At 50.2% G+C, this 20,195-nt stretch overlaps 1 protein-coding gene across 1 annotated transcript; it reads right to left on the bottom strand.

The window, feature by feature from the left end:
* Window positions 1–3,676: 3,676 nt before the first annotated feature.
* On the bottom strand, window positions 3,677–19,955 carry LOC107304349. Its single transcript, XM_040525155.1, has 4 exons — window positions 19,843–19,955; window positions 7,180–7,504; window positions 5,752–5,820; window positions 3,677–3,812 (listed from the first exon to the last, which is right to left on the bottom strand). The coding sequence occupies exons 1-4, from the start codon at window positions 19,953–19,955 to the stop codon at window positions 3,708–3,710; spliced, it is 612 nt and encodes a 203-aa protein (XP_040381089.1). The 3' UTR covers window positions 3,677–3,707.
* Window positions 19,956–20,195: the final 240 nt, after the last annotated feature.

Genomic DNA, 20,195 nt, shown 5'->3' with positions numbered 1-20,195 from the left:
TAAAATACGACATCTGCTGCTTTGCTAGTTTTCACTTTTCAGATAAATTTATTTTCTAATTTTAAACAATTTTTAAACTCATTCACTAAATTTTAGCAAACATACCACCGATATTGGTAGAACTAAACATAACATGTATGATTTAGTGATTTTCCAATCATAATCATACAACAAATCAGATTTATATAAAGGAATCAACAGTTGCACCAAAATTATAACTGAGGTTGCATAGGTTTGAAATTTCAGTTACACATCATTGAAAATGAAAACTGTAAAAATAGGAGAAGGCAATTTTGTTGTATAAGTGGCAATTGTGAGTTCCAAATTTTTATAATCACAAATATAATAAGTGTAGTTTTATGTAGGATCAAAATAAAGTTTAACAAACCTACCGGAGGAGGGATGAAGAGCAGGTAACAAATCCAATTATTTTGTGGAATTAAGATTTAACTCAGACCGACGGCAATAGCGCACGGCCGCGAGCGGCGCGGCATGACACAGGGATTAGCGGCGAACTGCGTGGACAATAGTGACGGTGGCAAGTGCGCGTGAATGCGCTCGCATGCGCGCGGTGGCTGCTACGCTAGGCGAGCAACGGCGATGGCCACGGCAGCGAGGCAGGGGCGACGGACATGACGGTGTGGTTGCGGGGTATTTAAAGGGGTGGGCGGCGGTGGCGAGGCAGGGGCGACGCGCGCGATGTCATGGTTGCGGGGTATTTAAAGGGGTGGGCGACGATTTGGTGGCAGGATGGAAGCGGGGTGGCGGGTGCGGGCACGGCCGTTGGCACGCCCGGAGAGATCGAGCGGTGGTTGCGGGTGGAAGAGACAACAATTGGGGAGGTGGTGGCCTTGGCGAGTTCGACAGGAGGAAGGGGATGACAGGGGACCTCGGGTCCCACCTGTCGGGAAGGGAGAGGGGAAATCGGGAGGGAGGATGAGATGTGGACTTTGCGAGGGGGGTACGAGCCAGTGACCCAAGGGGGAGGGAGGGGGACGAGCGGGTCGAGGAGGGGAAAAGGGAGGACTTGGGCCGGAACGACCCAAGGGAGAGAGGGGATTTTTAATTGGTTTTTCATTTTAATTAATTGATTAAATGAACTTTGTGCTCTTAAAATTTCTTCTTGAGCTCCAAAGTTCACAGGAAATTTCAGAGAGTATATTAGGTATATTACGGCATAGGGAATATTACAAAAATATTTCTGGCCATGATTTTGAAAGGAAATTTTAATTTCCTCTATTAATTCACTTGATTAAATTGCTTTCACTTTTATTTAATTTCTAAAAAATGAATTATTTAATGATTTTATAATCCCAAAAAAATCGGGGCGTGACAGATATGACCAAGGGAATGTGTGTTCGTTATGTGCATTTAATGAAGTTACCATCAAGAATAAGTATCTTTGGTCAAGGATTGCTGATCTGTTTGACTAACTAAAGGTGCAAGGCGCATCAAGGTTTTCCAAGATTGATTTTCGGTCTGGGTACCATAAGTTAAGTATTTGGGAAGAAGGCATTCCTAAGACTGCGTTCACTAATCAGTACGGTTTATAGGAGTGCACGGTTGTGTCGTTTGGGCTCACCAACGCCTTGACATTTATCATGAATCTCATGAATAAAGTGTTCATGGACTACTTGGATAAGTTTGTGGTGGTTTTCATCGATGATATCCTCATCTATTCCATGTCACAGGAAGAGCATGAGCAGCTTCTTCGGATAGTGTTGGAGAAACTAAAGGAACATGAACTTTATGCCAAGTTTAGCAAGTGTGATTTTTGGCTGCGAGAAGTCAAGTTTTTGGGTCACATCTTCAATGCTCAAGGTGTTGGCATGGATCCAACCAATGTGGAGTCAATTACCAAGTGGACCCTACCACAGACAATTTTTTAGATTAGAAATTTCTTGGGACTTGAGGGGTATTACCATCGGTTCATTGAGAACTTCTCTAAGATTGCCAAACCAATGACATAACTGTTAAAGAAAGAGGAGAAATACTAGTGGACAACTGATTGCAACAAAAGCTTTGAGGAACTCAAAGAGAAATTGGTATCGACACCAGACTTAATTTTGCTGAAGCAGACAAAAGATTTCCAGGTATATTGTGATGCATCCCGGCTTGGACTAGGTTGTGTGTTAATGCAATAAGGAAGAATGGTCGCTTATGCTTCTCGTCAGTTGCGACCTCATGAGATTAATTATCCTACTCATGATCTAGAGTTAGCAGTAGTGGTTTATGTCCTAAAAATCTAGTGGCATTACCTAATCGACAATCAATGTGAGGTCTATACGGATCACAAAAGTTTAAAGTATATCTTCACGCAACCGAATTTGAATCTTCACCAGCGAAGATGGTTGGAGTTGATCAAGGATTATGATTTGAGCGCCCATTATCATCCGGGCAAGACCAATGTTGTGGCAGACACTTATTTGGAAAAGTTATTGCAACACTTCTCTAGCAGTGGGAGTATGTGAACAGCTCCCATTGGAGTTCGAACGACTAAATCTGGGTTTAGTCAAGGAATGGTACGTGGCTGCCCTACAGGCACAGCCCACGCTTGTGGATTAGGTTCAGCAAGCACAAGCTAATGATCCTGAAATAGTCAAACTCAAGAAAAACATGAGGGTCAGTAAAGCATGTGGATTTACTAAAGATGAACATGGGGAAATTTGGATTGGAGAAAGATTGTGTGTTCCAGAAAATAAGGAGGTTAAAGAGCTGATGCTCCGAGAAGCCTATCAAACTCAGTACTCCATTAACACCGAAAGCACTAAGATGTATCAAGACCTCAAAGAAAAGTTCTGGTGGGTCAGCATCAGAACAGAGATAGCAGAATTTGTCGCCTTGTGTGACATTTGTCAATGAGTAAAGGCAGAGCACCACAGACCAGCTAGATTGTTCCAATCTCTCAAGATTCCCGAATGGAAATGAGAAGAGGTCGGAATGGATTTCATTAATGGATTGCTACAGATGTCTACAGGACATGACTCTATTTGGGTGATCAAGGATCACCTAACCAAAGTGGCATATTTCATACCAGTACACCGCACTTACTACGAAAAGAAACTCATCGAGATTTAATGCATCTATTGTTTGAAAATTGGTGTAAATTTCTGAGTGTGACAAAATTAGAGGTAAAATCCCAACCACTTTAGAAATCCTATTCCTATAGTAAAAGAAAGGATACATATAAAAATAATATGTTAGATATAAAGTATGTATGAATTTGGATGCGTAAAGAGGGAGAGAAACGAGGGGTAAAGCCAACTAGGAGGGAGAGGGTGGTGCTTAGTGGGAGGACGGCAACCAACTGGCCGGCCTAGGCTAGGCCTAAGACCCACGAAGCAAGCTTCCGGCCCATGGAGGGAAAACCTACTACTAAAAAGGTAAAAGAATGTGTGAGATACCTGTACTAGGGGTATCTGTAGACTACACATGTACGTACGGTCATAGGGTACCGAATAGGAAGATAATAATATCTATACCGGATCGGTTAGGAGTTTGGTAATCTCCGGATTGCATATTGTCACGCCCAGAAATTTACATAAGTTTCTGAACAATAGCATGCATTAATCTTGGGCCAGGAATTAGTCCGAGTATACACTATGACAAATTAATACACATTCCACGACTTAAAAACAAACAAAAACAATTATCTGTCGAAATGCAGCGGAAACAAGAAAACAAACTAAATCATCTAATCTTTAACTTTAGCTGGCGATGACGGCTCCACACATAGGCATTCTTGACGGCGGGCTGAACCTCACTACAACCTTTGGAACTACCTTCTTCTGACAAAGGCTCTGGCTCTTGCTCTGGTGGGGAAAAAATTAAGCAAGGCTGAGTACAAACCACGGTAGTCAGCAAGTAACACTTAAGAGAGGAGAATAATGAATGTAATAGGGTATTAAGGATAGGCTAAGGTTAAATTGCATAAAAGCGGCAGTAATTAGCAAAATGGTAGATAAAATATACTGGAAAAAAGTAAAGTAAACAGTTAAAATAACCATCGACTATCCAACGTTACACCACGTTGCAACAGGCCCAGACCGCTGTCGAACATTACACCACGTAGTGGCAGGGTCAACCCCTCTGCCCAACGTTACACCACATTGCGACAGACCCAAACCATTACCCAATGTTACACCACATTACGCACCACATTACGCAGGGTCAAGCCAGTTTCAAGTTCATCAGGTTATTAAGTGAATCTGTCAGTTCGCCCCATAATCGAGGGCACGACTATTCGAATAGTTTTACTCTAATCAGAGGTGTACAACTTTACCCACAAGACACAACTCCACTATACTTAAACATGCGCTGGTGTATCACCACGATACCACCGAAAGGAAACTATGATAGGACCCATCACATAACCCTTCGTATTTAATCGCACCGCACTTCAGGTTTCACCCCTCTTTACACCAAGTCGGGCAGTCCCCTCTTGTACATTGGTGAATCTAAAAGCAGCATAGGACATCGTTATACCACGACTGCCATCCATACTCCATCACGGCTACCCTTGCCTAGGTACGTCGAATAGTTCAAAGCTATGCTTCAAATCCCACCTTGCTCATACTCGACTTGTGGTTAGTACGTGCAAGACTTCCAAGGTTTCTCGAGAACCGGTTGTTAATTGCCATGGGTGCGACTCTCAAAACCATGCACCCACAGCCTGGTGTGCATGAGGGTGGCCCGATCTTTCGGTGAGTTGTGATAACTACAATTTGAGAGAAACGTTGATGATCTGACTACAACCATACAAGACGTTGTGTTACACCTTAGCAATCGATACACCTCTCCTTGGGTTTTTGATCTTGCCAGTGCAAGTCAACCTTATTCCTGCAAGCAAATCGAAGAAACAAGCAAGAACAAGATAAAAGCAATCTGATATTGCAAATAGGAATTGAATACCAAAGATAAGTTGGGGTTCCGAAGAACAAGTATCCGAGTGGTTGCACCAACACACACGTATACAAGCAAGTAGCAAAGGCTAAACTTTAATCTAACAAAACCCGAGAAACCCTGAAAGGGTACCTAGCTATTTATAGGGGTGCAGGAGGCCTTAGGGGCATCCTCCCCGTGGTTGGGGTGCAGCCCCCCTTGGGCCCCTCTTGGGCCAGTGTACCAGACAAAGTTAGAAGCCCATAGGCCCATTACTGGTGACATAGCGCATTGTTTTCATGATTGTCATTGACTCGGGTGAAATTTGACAACGAGGCTGGATCCGTTGGAAAGAGGGCTCCGAAACCTTTCCATCAAGTACCCATGGGTCAAATACGGAGCTCGTATGAAGATTTGGCGGCTATTTGAACTTAGCAATATAGCATGTGGCTGAATCGGATTCCAGCACTTGATCATCAGGATCTTGATGTGAGCAATGGTTGTATCCATGGTAGTCATGGTCACTTCACAGCCCACCATAAGTAATATTTTAGTTGTATTTAATTCACATTGAGAGATTAATCATGATCATAACCATTGAAGATCTATCAAAGTCTAACATTAATTAAGTGATAACAGGTGAGCTAGTTGAACTAAGCATGGCTAAGCATTGCCTAACCCTAATTCTAGTCAAGTTATCTCTGGGATGACAATAATATTTGGGAAATCAACGGATATAAATAAAGGTAATTGCCCAGTAGATAAATAAATACAGTAAAGTAAGTTTGCATAAAGTAATGCATGTTTGAATGTAAAGTGGAGAATTTTATAAATATAGGTTCAATATGATCAAAGACGGGTGTCACTTGCGTTGCTCAGACCCACGAGGAACTTCGGCGATGACTTCAAGAACAATCGGCGCTGCAACGGGGTCAAAACCTACGATAAACACAATAAAACAAGCAAAAATAGGCTATAAAACTACTGAAATAGAGACAGAAACTATTTTTAATGGATTCTTGGCATTTTTATGGATTTAATGAAATTTGAATGGACCTAAACAGAGACTAGATGAATTAGTTATGAATTTTAGAAGTTTTCTAGGTTTTTAAACTAAACAGGAAAACTTTATTTCGATTTATTGCGTAATTAATTGGAGGCAGCAAGAAGATAGGAGGTGCTGACATTTGGGACCCACTGGACAGGGAGATAGGAGGGGAGAGAGGTGCTAACAGTGGGACCACGGGTATACAGAAAAGGACAAAAGGAGGGGAAGCTGACACGTGGAGGTTACGGGTCATAGACTCAGAGAGATAGAGGAGAGGGGACATTGGATGACACGTGGTGTCTCACGGTTAAAAGACAAGATAGGGAGAGCTGAGCTACTGGGAGCAGGGCCCACAAGGCAGAGGGAGGAAACAAAGAGAGGAGGGAGGCATCGGCTCGACCAAAGGCACAGGAGGAGAGCGGGGTGTCGGTCAGGGCATCAGCTTGGCCGATGGCGGCCAACGGTGTCGGCCGCCAGCGGATGGTGGAGTAGTGGTCGGCGGTGGATGGCGGAGGCAGCGCGACCGGCTGGGGGGCAACGAGTGGCGGCCGATGGACGGTGATCGGCTCGGGGAAGCAACGATGACAGCATGGTGGGAAAGGACACGCACCGGCGACAGCGGCACCACATCGACGGCGAGCGGCGGTGAACGAAGGTCGGAGGCACGAGACGGCGCAGCATCTAGCAGCGGCCTGGCGCGCACAGTGGGCAAATCGACACGGGCGGCGTGGCGCAGCTAGAAGAGGTGACGCGCGGCGATGGCTATGAGCGCACGTGGAGGTGGCGGTAGCGCTGAGGAGGGCACAGGTGGCGCGCGGCAACCGACGATGACCGACGTGGAGGTGAGCATCGACGGTGGCGGGGACACTATGGGAGGCAGCGACGACGACCGACGCATGGCAGCGTGCAGCTCGCGGCGTCACGACGATGAGCAGTGGTGCTCAGCCATGGCGGTGGTGAGCACATGCATGAGGCGACGACGAGGCGACGCTGGCGGTGGCGACGCAAGAGCTGCGGACGCGAAACGGCAAGGTGGCGATGGCGGCGCGAACTGCACGGCGCGATAGGCGGTGTGACGGTGAGGCGGTGAGGAAGCGCGGTGACGCGGGCGACAAGGCAGAGGCGAGGCAGCGAAGAGAGGAAGGGGAGTAGAGTGGAGAGAAAGGCGGCACACTCCGGCGGCGGCGGCTTACGCGCACGGAGGCGACGGGAAAGAGGATGGAGGAGGAAAGGGAGGGGAAAATGCTCACCGACACAAGGACGATGATGGCGAGGAGGGGTGGCGGCACTCGGCCGCGGTGATCGGCGATGCGATCTTGACGGCGGCAGTGACAGCACGAGGACGACGACGCGTGGGCGGCGATCGGCGTCCGGCAGGAAAGGCGTGGCGCCCGTCGGTCGGCGATGAAGACGGCGGCGTTGACGAGGCGGTGGCGCAATCGACTGAGGAGGGGGAGCAGCGGCGCGGGGGCGCAGCATGTCGACGGTGAGGTAGGACGAAGATGGTGAGGGGGAGGAATGGAAACCAGCGGTGGTGGTGTGGGGGAGGGGTTAAATAGGGGAAGGATGTGGCCACTGATTAGGAAAGGTCGGGGAGACAAGGAAAACGGAAATTTAGCCTTGACTAGGGCCGTGATTCGTGGCGGAATTTGAGGCGGCGATTGCACGCACGCGGCCGGCGGACACGGACGCGGGGCGGGCAAAGCAGCGGCGCGGCGGGATGCGCGCGTGAGTGCGGCGCAGCGAGCATGCCGGCACGGCTCGGATAAGAGGTTAAAAGGGGCGTCGATGGGTTTTTGGAAAGGAGGGGAACATGGAAAGCGGGGATTTGGGCATGATCTGGGGGAGTGATTGGTCGGGCGGTGATTGTGGTGGAATTTGAGGGATTGACGGTGAAATTTTAGGATGTGTTTGGTTCCAGGGATGAGATGGGTTGGGACAGAGCCAACCCATTCCTGACCCTTTTTGGTTGGTGGATGGGTGGGATAGGTTAGACCCAGGAGAGGAATATTCCTCCCAGATCCAGATCCAACTCATCTCACCAAAACGGTGGACGGATCCGTCCCAGGATGACTACGACGCATAGAGAGGTGTTCATTTTATTTATTAAATTTATTTAAAATATATTACTGGTATAAATATACATTCAATTACTTTAGGTTATTCATATATTAATCCTAATATTTAATATTTTATTTTGGATATGAGAGGTGACCTTTATCCATCTCATTCCTTCAACCAAACAAAAAATAGGTCCAACTCATCTCATCTCATCTCATCCCTTCCACCAAACAAAAAACAGGGTGCAACCCATCCATCCAACCAAACAGAAAAATAGAACCAACACATCCTACAATCTAAGGACAGAGCTAACCCAACCCACCTCGTCCACGGCTTGCGGGAGGGATTGCGGGCGTGGGCACGGACGCGATGACCAGCGGTGCAATTGCGCAGGCGACGACGTGAAGTGGGCAACTAGGTGGCGCAACGGCATGGGGAGGCGATGTCTCGGGAAAATGCGAACAGAACATGTATTTGCAAAACAGAACCAAGACATGCACAAATCATAGACTCACACGACGAATTAGATCCAAAACACGAAATCGTGAATTGTTAGCAGAACAATGGCAGGAGTTAGTGTCACACCCGGAGTTTTGTCCTAAGCCTAAAATCGTAAGAAGAAATTCGTAAATAACAATTGGCTTAATTAACTCAGGAAGAATCCCTCTAAAAGAACCTAATTTAATTAAATCGAGGCTCGCAAATCGACTAACTGGATTTAAATTCAAATTGCAGAAGTATAAAATTTGGCCAAACAAATTAATTTAAAACTCGGCAAAAGTGGGGCCTTCCTTTTTCCCTCATTTTTCCTTTCTTTTTCCCTTCCTTCTCAAATTGGGCCGAAGTCCAATTTTCCTCCCCTTCCTTTTCTTTTTCCTTTTTCTTTTTCCTCTCCTCCTTCCCGGGCCGGCCCAACTCCCCGCTCGGCCGGCCCAGCCGACCGGCCTCCTCTTCCCGCGCGCGCCTCCCCTCCGCCTGCGCCGTCGGCCCAGCTCGTCCGCTCGCGCGCCCGCGCTCGCCGCGAAGTCCGTTGCCGCCTCCCACCTCCCTCGCGCCACTGACAGGTGGGGCCCACCTGTCAGTGACTGCGCCCGCGCCGCGCTGCGCCGGCCGAATCCGAGCCTGCGTTGCGCCGCCGCCGCAACGGCCGCCGTCGAGTCCACCGCGTCGCCGACTCGGTCTCCACCGGTCATCCCGCCCTAACCGGCGCCGCCACCCTATAAAGCCCCCACCTCTCCGCCCCACCGCCACTTTTCGCCTACTCCGTGCACCGCCGCTTCCTCGCCGCCGTCGATCGATTCCGCTCGCCAGACGCCGTTCGTTGCCGCGGGACCGCGTCGCCACCGCCGCCTCGTCCTCGCCGCCTCTCCGTCGGCCTTCGTCGCCACCGGTGGTCGCCGAGCTTCCTCGCCGCCTCCTCGCCCTTTTCGCTGTCGTGCCCGACTTGGTCATCCGTGCGTCGCCGTCCACGCTCGCGACGTCGCAGCCCCGCTCCGTTCGCCATCGCCCGTTCCTCCTCCTCGCCGACGTCCTGCCGCCTTCCATCACCGCTAGGGAGCTCTCCTCTCCTCTCTGCCTCTTTCTTTCCTCTTCGCCGCCGCTGCCGACCTCCCCGTGCCGTTAATCCATTAAAAATAGTTTCTTTCTCTGTTTCAGTAGTTTTATAGCCTGTTTTTCTTGTTTTGCCTTGTTTGTCGTAGGTTTTGACCCCGTCGTAGCGCCGTTCGTTCCCGAAGTCGTCGCTGAAGTTTCTCGTGGGTCTAAGCAAGGCAAGTGGCACCCTTATTTGATCATATTGAACCTATGTTTATACAATCCCCCGCTTTTACATTCAAACATGCATTGTATTCAAATGTATTTACTTTATTTATCTGTTGGACATTTACCTTTATACCCGTTGATTCCCATTCATTATTATTGTCATCCCCAGGGCTAATTTGACTAGAATTAGGATTAGTCAATGCTTAGCCATGCTTAGTTCAACTAGCTCACCAATTCTTATTTAATTATCTGATTAAACTTTGATAGACGTTTATTGGTTGTAATCATTATTAATCTCCCGATGTGGATTAATACAACTAAAATATTGCTTATGGTGGGCTGTGGATGCATGGTTTTGAGAGTCCTGCCCATGGCAATTAAGGACCGGTTCTTAGGAAACCCTGAAGGTCTTACACGTACTAACCACAAGCCAGAATGGGCAACGGTGAGACTCGTAATCTAGCTTGTCCCTATTCGACGTACCCAGGCAAGGGTAGGCGTGATGGAGTATGGACGGGCAATCGTGGTGTAACGAAAGCTTCTCCTGCTTCCGGATCTACCAAGGCACAAGAGGGGACTGCCCGACTTGGTGTAAAGGAGGGGGTGAAACCTGAAGTGTGGTGCGATTGCCTAGGGAGGGTTAGGTGAAAGGTCTTATCATGGTTTCCGTACTGAGGTATCGTGGTGATACGTTGGGGCATGGTGACATGCTTGGCAGCCATGTCTTGTGGGTAAGTTGTACACCTCTGCAGAGTAAAACTATTCGAATAGCCGTGCCCGCGGTTATTGGGCGAACTGACAGACTCACTGGGATTAGTTGAACCCCTTTAATAATTTTATTAATCTTGGAACTGGTTTGACCCCGCGCAATGTGGTGTAACGTTGGCAGTGGTTTGGGTCTGTCGCAACGTGGTTTAACGTTGGGCAGAGGGTTGACCCTGTCGCTACGTGGTGTAACGTTCGACAGTGGTTTGGGCCTGTTGCAACGTGGTGTAACGTTGGACAGTGGATGTTTATTTTAAATGTTACTTTACTTTTATTTCAGTTTATTTTATCTACTGTTTTGCTAAATTACTGTAGCTTTTGCGCAAGTTAACCTTAGCCTATCCCTTGATACCCTATTGCATTCATTATTCTCCCTCTCTTGGGTGTTACTTGTTGAGTACGGTGGTTTGTAGTTAGCCTTGCTTAATTTTTCCCCCACCAGAGCAAGTGCCAGAGCCTGCGTCAGAAGAAGGTTGTTCCGAAGGTTGAAGTAAGGTTCAGTCCGCCGTCAGGAATGCCTGTGGTGTGGAGCCGTCTTCGCTAGCTGAAGCTGAAGATTAGATGGTCTAGTCTTGTTTTCCTTTTCCGCTGCATTTCGATAGATAATTGTTTTTATTTGCTTTTAAGTCGTGGAACTGTGTATTAATTTGTCATATTGTGTACTCGGGCTGATTCCTGGACCGAGATTTAATGCATGCTATTGTTCAGAGATTTGGTGTAAATTTCTGGGCGTGACAAGTAGGCAAGGGAAAAGGACAGCAAAGGCAAAAAGGTAGAGGGAGGTTCTAGCTTCAATTTGGTGCAGAAGAAGAACCCTCATGCATCCCACAACAACAAGAAGAAAGTCAAGCCTGACGTCAAACCAAACGCCACTACTGTCACGCCCAAAAATTCCTCACACGAATTTCTGAACTTAATTGTGTATTAAATCCCTGTGCAGGACCAGCCAGTGTACATAAAAAGACAATGTTGATTACATAACCGTCGTTCTTAGAAACAACTGAAAATTACACTTATTCTAGCGGAAATGCAGCGGAAAGAAAAAGGTAGACTAGCTCCAGCGGGTACGGCCCCAGTCCACAGGCGAAGCTTCGACGGCAGATCAGCTTACTCCTGAGAGGCACCTCCATCGGACTCAACTTCCAGCTCTGGGGTGGGAAAGTTAAGTAAGGCTGAGTACAAACCACCGTACTCAACAAGTGACACGGACAAGAGAGCAATAAATGATGCATAGGGAATATCAAGGGCAGGCTAGGGTTAGTTGCAATAAAGCAGCAGTTAAACAAATAATAGAGATTAAAAAAAGAATAAAGGTAATTGAATACAATAAAGGATAAGTAAATAACAGTTGTAAAATACCACAACACTGTCCAACGTTACACCACGTTGCAACAGGCCCAACCACTACTCAACGTTACACCACGTTGCAGTAGTCCCGAGTGAAAACAGTTTACTCAAGTTATTAGAGGTCCACTACTCACAGCGAAGCTGGGAGCTCGCCCGTAATCGTGGGCACGGCTATTCGAATAGTTTATACTCTGATCAGAGGTGTAATACTGTACCCACAAGACACGACTCCACTACACTTGAACGTGCGCCGACATACCACCATGGTATACCGGAAAGGAGACCGTGATAGGACGCGTCACATAACCCTCCCTATTTAATCGCACCACACTTCAGGTTTCACCCCATCCTTTACACCAAGTCGGGCAGTCCCCTCTTGTGCCTTAGTAGATCCGAAAGCAGCAGAGGCTTTCGTTACACCAAGATTGCCCGTCCATACTCCATCACACCTACCCTTGCCTCAGTACGTCAAATAGTTCGAATTCATGCTTCAAATCCCACCTTACCCATTTCGGCATGTGGTTAGCACTTAATTACTTCCAGGGTTTCCCGTGAACCGGTCCTTAATTGCCATGGGTGCGACTCTCAAAACCATGCACCCACAGCCCACCATTATCAATATTTTAGTTGACATTAGCCCGAACCAGGTAATGAAACATTATCTCAGCTTATTCAGAACTAAGCATGATTAAATGTGATTCCAAGAGCTATTTGTTCCAAGCACGGCTAAGCATTAACCTAAGCCTAACTCTAATCAAGTTACCCTTGGTCCAGCATGGATAAAGTTGGATAATCAACGGCATAATAATAAGGTTTACCCGAAGAAAATAAATACAGTAAATACTTTAATTAAAACAATGCATATTTGAATAAATAAAGCGGGGAAATTTGCAATAATGGGTTCAATATGATCAAATATGATTGTCACTTGCCTTGCTCTGGTCCCTGGGGAACTTCGGCGACGATCTCGAAGTAAACCGGCTCTTCGGCGGGGTCCGAATCTAAGCAACAAAGCACAAAAATAAATAAAACAGGCACAAACTCTACTAAAACAGCAAAAGAAAGTATTTTTAATGGATTCTTGACAATTTTATGAATTTAATGAAATTTGAATGGACCTAAACGGAGACTAGATGAATTACTTATGAATTTTAGAAGTTTTCTGGGTTTTTAAGCTAAACAGAAAAGTCCTAAATCAATTATTGCGCAATTAATGGGGCTGCTGACGTCAGCGAGGAGAGAGGAGGCTGACGGCTGACAGGTGGGGACCACCTGTCGGTCAGAGAGAGGAGGAGGAAGAGACTGACACGCGGGCCCGGGGAGGAGAGAGAGGAAGAGAGGCGCGGGGGCGACTGACTAGTGGGGCCCGCTCGTCAGCGAGGCTGGAACAGAGAGGAGGGGAGAGCGCGCGACCGGCGGCGGGAGCTGCGGGCGGCGAGGCGGCGGCGGCGCGTGGCGACGGCGACGACGGCGCGACGGCGACAACGGCGTGACGACGGCGACCTGCGTCTGGCGGCAGCGCGTGGCGCGGGACCGAGCGCGGCGCACGGCGACGACGGCATGGGGAGAGCTCGGCGGCGACAACCGGGCGACGAGCGCGAGTGTGGACGGGCGCGGGCGGCGGCGGCTTGACGACGGCCTCGGGAGGGCGACGACGACCGCAGCGGCGCTGGCGAGGAGGAGCTTCGCACGCGTCCGGCGACGGCGTGCGGCTCGGCGGCGGTCGGCCGGGAAGGGGGAGAGAGAGGGGAGGAGGATGGAGGCGCTCACCGACGGCGGCGACGAAGCGGGGGAGTCGGCGAGATCGAGGCGGAGGTGGCGACGCGGGTAGGAGCGGAAGATCGGCGGTGGCGACGGAGATCAGTTGGCGACGGTGAAGAGACCGGGCGCGACGGCGACAGCGCGGCGGCAGCTCGGGATTTATAGGGTGGCGGCGCCGGCTAGGGCGGGGTGGAGGTTGGAGACCGAGTCGGGCGCGACGCGGTCTCGGCGGCGACCGTTGCGGCGGCGGCGGTTGCAGCGGCGGCACGGACTCGGACTCGGCGGCACGGCGCGGGCGCGCGGGCTGGCGAGGAGGCGGTCGCTGACAGGTGGGCCCCACCTGTCAGTGGCACGAGGGAGGAGGGAGGCGGCGCGGACTCGCGGCGCGGGCGAGCGAGCGAGCTGGGCCGGGCGGCGGCCCAGGCGGGGCGCGCGCGAGGAGGAGAGAGCGGCCGGTCGGCTGGGCCGGCCGAGAGGAAATGGGCCGGCTCAGCTGGGCCGGCCCGGGAAGGAAAAAAAAGGAAAAAAAGAAAAAGGAAAAGGAAAAAGGAAGAGGGAGGAAAATTGGACTTCGGCCCAATTTGAGAAGGAAGGGAAAAAGAAAGGAAAAAGGAGGGAAAAAGGAAAACCCCACTTTTGCCGAATTTTAAATTAATTTGTTTGGTCAAATTTTATACTTCTGCAATTTGAATTTAAATCCAGTTAGTCGATTTGCGAGCCTCGATTTAACTGAGTTAATTTCTTTTAGAGGGATTTTTCCTGAGTTAATTAAGCCAATTGTTATTTACGGATTTCTTTTTACGATTTAAGGCTTACGACAAAACTCTGGGCGTGACAGGTGACAACGAGCTCCGCAGACGTCCAGCGACGGCGTGCGGCTCGTCGGTGGTCGGCCGGGAAGGAAAAGAGAGGGGGAAGGAGGAAGGAGACTCTCACCGGCGGCGGCAACCGTGCGAGTGAGTCGATGAGATTGAAGCGGAGGTGGTGATGCAGACAAGCGGTGGCTGGCGACGCGCGGTGACGAAATTCGCGGACGGCGGCGAGGCGACGTGGCACGGCGGTGGAGAGGATGAAGGGGCGGCGAAGGGCGCGGGGTGTCCACCGGCGACGACGGGAGCCGGAGGAGGGTTGGCGACGCCGAGGCGGAGGCGATGGCGCGGCTGGACGGCGACGACGGGCGGCCGGCAGCGAGATCGAACGGCGGCGGCAAACGACGACGACGCGACGGCGACTTGGGCTGAGAGGAAAAGTGGGCGACGGCGCGGCGGCGGTGGGGATTTATAGGGTGGCGGCGCCGGCTAGCACGGGGCGGAGGTTGGAGACTGAGTCGGGCGCAGGCGAGCTGGCGAGGCTCGGTCGCTGACGGGTGGGCCCCACCTGTCAGTGGCGTGAGAGAGGAGGGAGGCGACGCGGACTCTGCGAACGCGGCGCGAGCGAGCGAGCTGGGCCGAGCGGCGGCCCGGCCGGGAGGAGGCGTGTGCACGCGCGGGAGGGGAGCGGAAAGCCGGCTCGGCTGGGCCGGCCTGGAGGAAGAGGTGGGCCGGCTCGGCTGGGCCGGCCCGGGAAGGAGGAGAGGAAAAAGAAAAAAGAAAAAAAAAAGAAGGGAGGAAAATTGGACTTCGGCCCAATTTGAGAAGGAAGGGAAAAAGAAAGGAAAAAGGAGGGAAAAAGGAAAGCCCCACTTTTGCCGAGTTTTAAATTAATTTGTTTGGCCAAATTTTATACTTCTGCAATTTGAATTTAAATCCAGTTAGTCAATTTGCGAGCCTCGATTTAATTAAATTAGGTTCTTTTAGAGGGATTCTTCCTGAGTTATTTAAGCCAATTGTTATTTACGAATTTCTTCTTACGATTTTAGGCTTAGGACAAAACTCCGGGTGTGACAACTACTGCCTTTAAGAAGAAAGGCAAGGGAAAGGCCAAGGGTGACTGCTTTGTGTGCGGTAAACCTGGGCATTGGGCCAAGAACTGTCCTGATCGCAAGGACAAGAAGGTTGCCAACATGGTCATTAGCGACAGCGGAGGAACATCGGGGTATGGTAATCTCTTACCTACTGTTTTCTCTGTTTTTCGTTTACCTGATTGGTGGATTGATACTGGTGCTAATATTCATGTGTGTGCTGACATTTCCCTATTTTCTTCTTATCAGGTCAGGTGAGGTTCCTCCTTGTTGATGGGAAACGGGTCACTTGCGGCTGTTCATGGTGTTGGTACGATCGATCTGATGTTTACTTCGGGAAAGACCGTGCAACTCAAGAACATGCAGCATGTCCCTTCAATAAAGAAGAATCTAGTTAGTGGCTCTCTAATGTGTAGAGATGGTTTTAGACTAGTGTTTGAGTCCAATTAACTGTGTTGTTTCAAAATATGGAACTTTTATTGGTAAAGGCTATGACAGCGGAGGCTTGTTCCGCTTTTCTTTGGATGATATGTGTAATAGTAAAGTTGTGAACCATATTTGTGAGAATGATGAGTCCAATGTGTGGCATTCGTGACTCTGTCATGTGAATTTCGGTTGTATGATGTGCTTAGCCAACATGAGTTTAATTCCAAAATTCACTTTAGCCAAAGGTTCTAAGTGCCATAATTGTGTTCAGTCGAAACAACCTCGCAACCTCACAAGGCAGCAGAGGCGAGGAATTTGGCACCTCTGGAACTTGTTCATTCAGATTTGTGTGAAATGAACAATGTGTTGACTAAAGGTGGAAAGAAATACTTCATGACACTGATAGATGATTGCACTAGATTTTGCTATGTGTATTTATTAAAATCAAAAAATGAAGCGCTGCATTACTTTAAGATTTATAAGGCTGAGGTAGAAAACCAACTAGAGAGGAAAATCAAACGTCTGAGGTCTGACAGAGGTGGAGAATATTTTTCCAATGAATTTACATCCTTTTGCGAAGAGCTTGGAATTATTCATGAGAGGATGCCTCCCTATTCACCCCAGTCAAACGGAGTAGCCGAAAGAAAGAACCGCACTCTAACTGAGATGGTGAATGCCATGTTAGATACCGCGGGACTATCTAAGGAATGATGGGGTGAGGCAATCTTGACTGCTTGTCATATCCTGAATAAAATTCCAATGAAGCACAAGGAAGTAACACTATTGGAGGAATGGGAAAAGAAGAGGTTAAATATCTCCTACCTACGCACATGGGGCTGTTTGGCAAAGGTGAATGTACCTAAAGTCAAAAAGCGAAAACTTGGACCAAAAACCATTGACTGTGTGTTCCTTGGTTATGCTATCCACGGCATGGGTTATAGATTCTTAATAGTAAACTCTGGTGTACCAGACATGCGTGTAGGTACAATTTTTGAGTCCAGAGACGCTACCTTTTTTGAGAATGAATTTGCCATGAAGAGTACACCTAGCACTTCTAGGCAAGAACCTATTCCATCCCATGGGCACTTTGAAACGATAGAACACGATGATCAAACTGTTGAGGAAAATCCCGAGGAAAATAACATTGTAGATACTCGAAAAAGTAAAAGACAAAGGATTGCAAAATCTTTTGGAGATGACTACATTGTATATCTCATAGATGATACTCCAAGAACCATAGAAGAGGCATATTCATCTCCTGACGTTGATTATTGGAAGGAAGCGGTACGCAGTGAGATGGACTCTATTATGTCTAATGGTACATGGGAAGTCGTTGAGCGTCCATATGGGTGCAAGCCTGTTGGATGCAAATGGGTTTTCAAGAAGAAGCTTAGGTCTGATGGTACAATTGAAAAGTACAAGGCAAGACTTGTGGCCAAGGGTTATACCCAGAAGGAAGGCAATGATTTCTTTGATACTTACTCACCAGTTGCTCGCTTGACCACGATTAGAGTACTGTTAGCCCTAGCAGCCTCTCATGGTCTTCTCATCCATCAGATGGATGTTAAGACAGCTTTCCTAAACGGAGAGCTAGAGGAGGAGATCTATATAGATCAACCAGATGGCTATGTACTAGAAGGTCAGGAGGGAATGGTGTGTAAATTGTTGAAATACTTGTATGGCCTCAAACAAGCACCTAAGCAATGGCATGAGAAGTTTGACACAACACTCACGTCTGCCGGCTTTGTTGTGAATGAAGCTGACAAATGTGTGTACTATCGCTATGGTGGGGGAGGGGGAGTAATCTTGTGTCTATATGTCGATGACATATTGTTGTTTGGAACCAGCCTCAATGTCATTGAGGAGGTTAATGACTTTCTGTCCAAAAGCTTTGAAATGAAGACTTGGGAGTGGCTGATGTTATTCTTAACATTAAGCTACTGAGAGGAGATGAGGGTGGGATTACACTTTTGCAATCTCGCTATGTGGACAAGATCTTGAGTCGCTTTGGGTTTATTGACCGCAAGCCAGCTCCTACTCCTTATGATCCTAGCGTGCTATTAAGGAAAAACCGAAGGGTAGCAAGGGATCAGTTGAGATTCTCCCAAATCATTGGCTCATTGATGTACTTAGCTAGTGCAACGAGGCCTGACATCTCATTTGCTGTTGGCAAACTGAGCCGGTTTGTTTCAAATCCGAGAGATGATCACTAGCAGGCTCTAGAAAGAGTCATGCGCTATCTAAAGGGGACAATGAGTTTTGGAATTCACCATACTAGGTACCAAAAAGTGCTAGAAGGGTATAGTGACTCTAATTGAATATCTAATGCTGATGAGATAAAGGCCACAAGTGGATATGTATTCACACTTGGAGGTGGTGCTGTTTCCTGGAAGTCTTGCAAGCAGACTATCTTAACGAGGTCGACATGGAAGCAGAACTCACAGCACTGGACACTGCTGTCACGCCCGGAGTTTTATCCCAAGCCTAAATATATAAAAAAATTCGTAAATAACAATTGGCTTAATTAACTCAGGAAAAATCCCTCTAAAGAACTTAATTTAATTAAATCGAGGTTCGCAAATCGACTAACTGAATTTAAACTCAAATTACAGAGTATAAAATTTAGCCAAACAAATTAATTTAAAATTCGGCAAAAGTGGGGTTTTCCTTTTTCCCTCCTTTTTCTTTCTTTTCCCTTCCTTCTCAAATTGGGCCGAAGTCCAATTTTCCTCCTTCTTCTTTTTCCTTTTTCTCTTTTCTTTTTCCTTCCCTCTTCTTCCCGGGTCAGCCAGGCCGCCTCAGCCCAGCCTCCCGAGCCGCCGCTCGGCCCATCCTCCCCAGCGCGCCTCCTCCCTCCCTTCTGGGCCACCGCTCGGCCCAGCCCGCGCCGCGCCCGCCCGTGAAGTCCGCCGCCACCTCCCTCCTCTCTCGCGCCACTAACAGGCGGGGCCCACCTATCAGCGACTGCGCCCGCGCCGCGCCGCGCCGGCCGAGTCCGAGTCCGACGCCGCGCCGCAACCGACGCCGCCGAGTCCTCGCCGCGCCCGACTCGGTCTCCACCTGCCGCTCCGCCCTAGCCGACGCTGCCACCCTATAAAGCCCCCACCTCTCCGCACCGCCACCACTTTTCGCCTCACCCGTGCACCGCCGCTTCCTCGCCGCTGCCGACCGATTCCGCTCGCCGGACGCCGTTCGTTGCCGCGGGACCGCTTCGCCACCGCTGCCTCGTCCTCGCCGCCTCTCCGCCGGCCTTCGTCGCCACCGGTGGTCGCCGAGCTTCCTCGCCGCCTCCTCGCCCTTTTCGCCGTCGTGCCCGACTTCGTCGTCCGCGTGTCGCCGTCCGCGCTCGCGACGTCACCGCCCCGCTCCGTTCGCCATCGCCTCTTGTTCCTCCTCCTCGCCGACGTGCTGCCGCCTTCCATCGCCGCTGGTGAGCTCTCCTCTCCCTCTCCCTCTTCTTCCTCTCCGCGAGCCGTCGCCGGAGATGCCGCCGCCGCCGCACGCCTGCGCGCCTTGGACGTCGCCGCCACCCCTCCGCTCGCTGTCACCCCTGCCTCGCCGTGCGCCGCCGCCTCACTCCCTCCCACCGGCATAATCACCACTCCGCTTTCCCCGGTCGCCGTCAAATCCGTCGCCCGGCGTAACCACCGCCCCGCTTCTCCCGGTGCCGCCCCCTTACCCGCGCGCCGTCGCTGGGTGTCGTGCGCTGACGGCGCTCGCCGTCGCATCTCTACCCGTTGTCACCGTCGCCGCACGGTCGCCAAGCCACCGCTGCCGGCGTCCGTCATCGTCTCTCCCTCAAGCGCGCCGTCGCCGTCGCCCTCGACACCGTGCGCCGCCGCCTGTCACCTCGTGCCGGTGGTCACCGACGCCGTCGTCGCCCTCCGGTCACCGGTCGATGCCGCCGACGTCGTCGCCCTCGCGCTGCCGGGCTGGCGCGTTGTCGCCGGCTCTTCCCTGTGCCAACGACGTCCTCCGTTGCCCTCCTCTTGGTGCGGCCGCCATCTCCGTCGTCGCCGCCGATCGCGCCGTCGCCGTCGCGCTCGTCGCGTCGTGGCCGTCGCCGAGCCACGCCGTCGCCGCCCGCCACCACCGCTCGCTCGTCGCCGGTGTCGCCTTCCCCTCCTCCTCTGATCTGGGCCACTGACGAGGGGGCCCCACTCGTCAGCCGATCGCCCCTTCCCTCCTCTCTCTCCTCCCCAGGTCCCACCCGTCAGCCTCTCCTCCCCTCTCTCCCTCACCGAT

The sequence above is a fragment of the Oryza brachyantha genome, chromosome 6 (assembly GCF_000231095.2).
Source record: "Oryza brachyantha chromosome 6, ObraRS2, whole genome shotgun sequence".
Taxonomy (NCBI): domain Eukaryota; kingdom Viridiplantae; phylum Streptophyta; class Magnoliopsida; order Poales; family Poaceae; genus Oryza; species Oryza brachyantha.
This window is presented reverse-complemented; position numbering and strand designations above follow the sequence as displayed.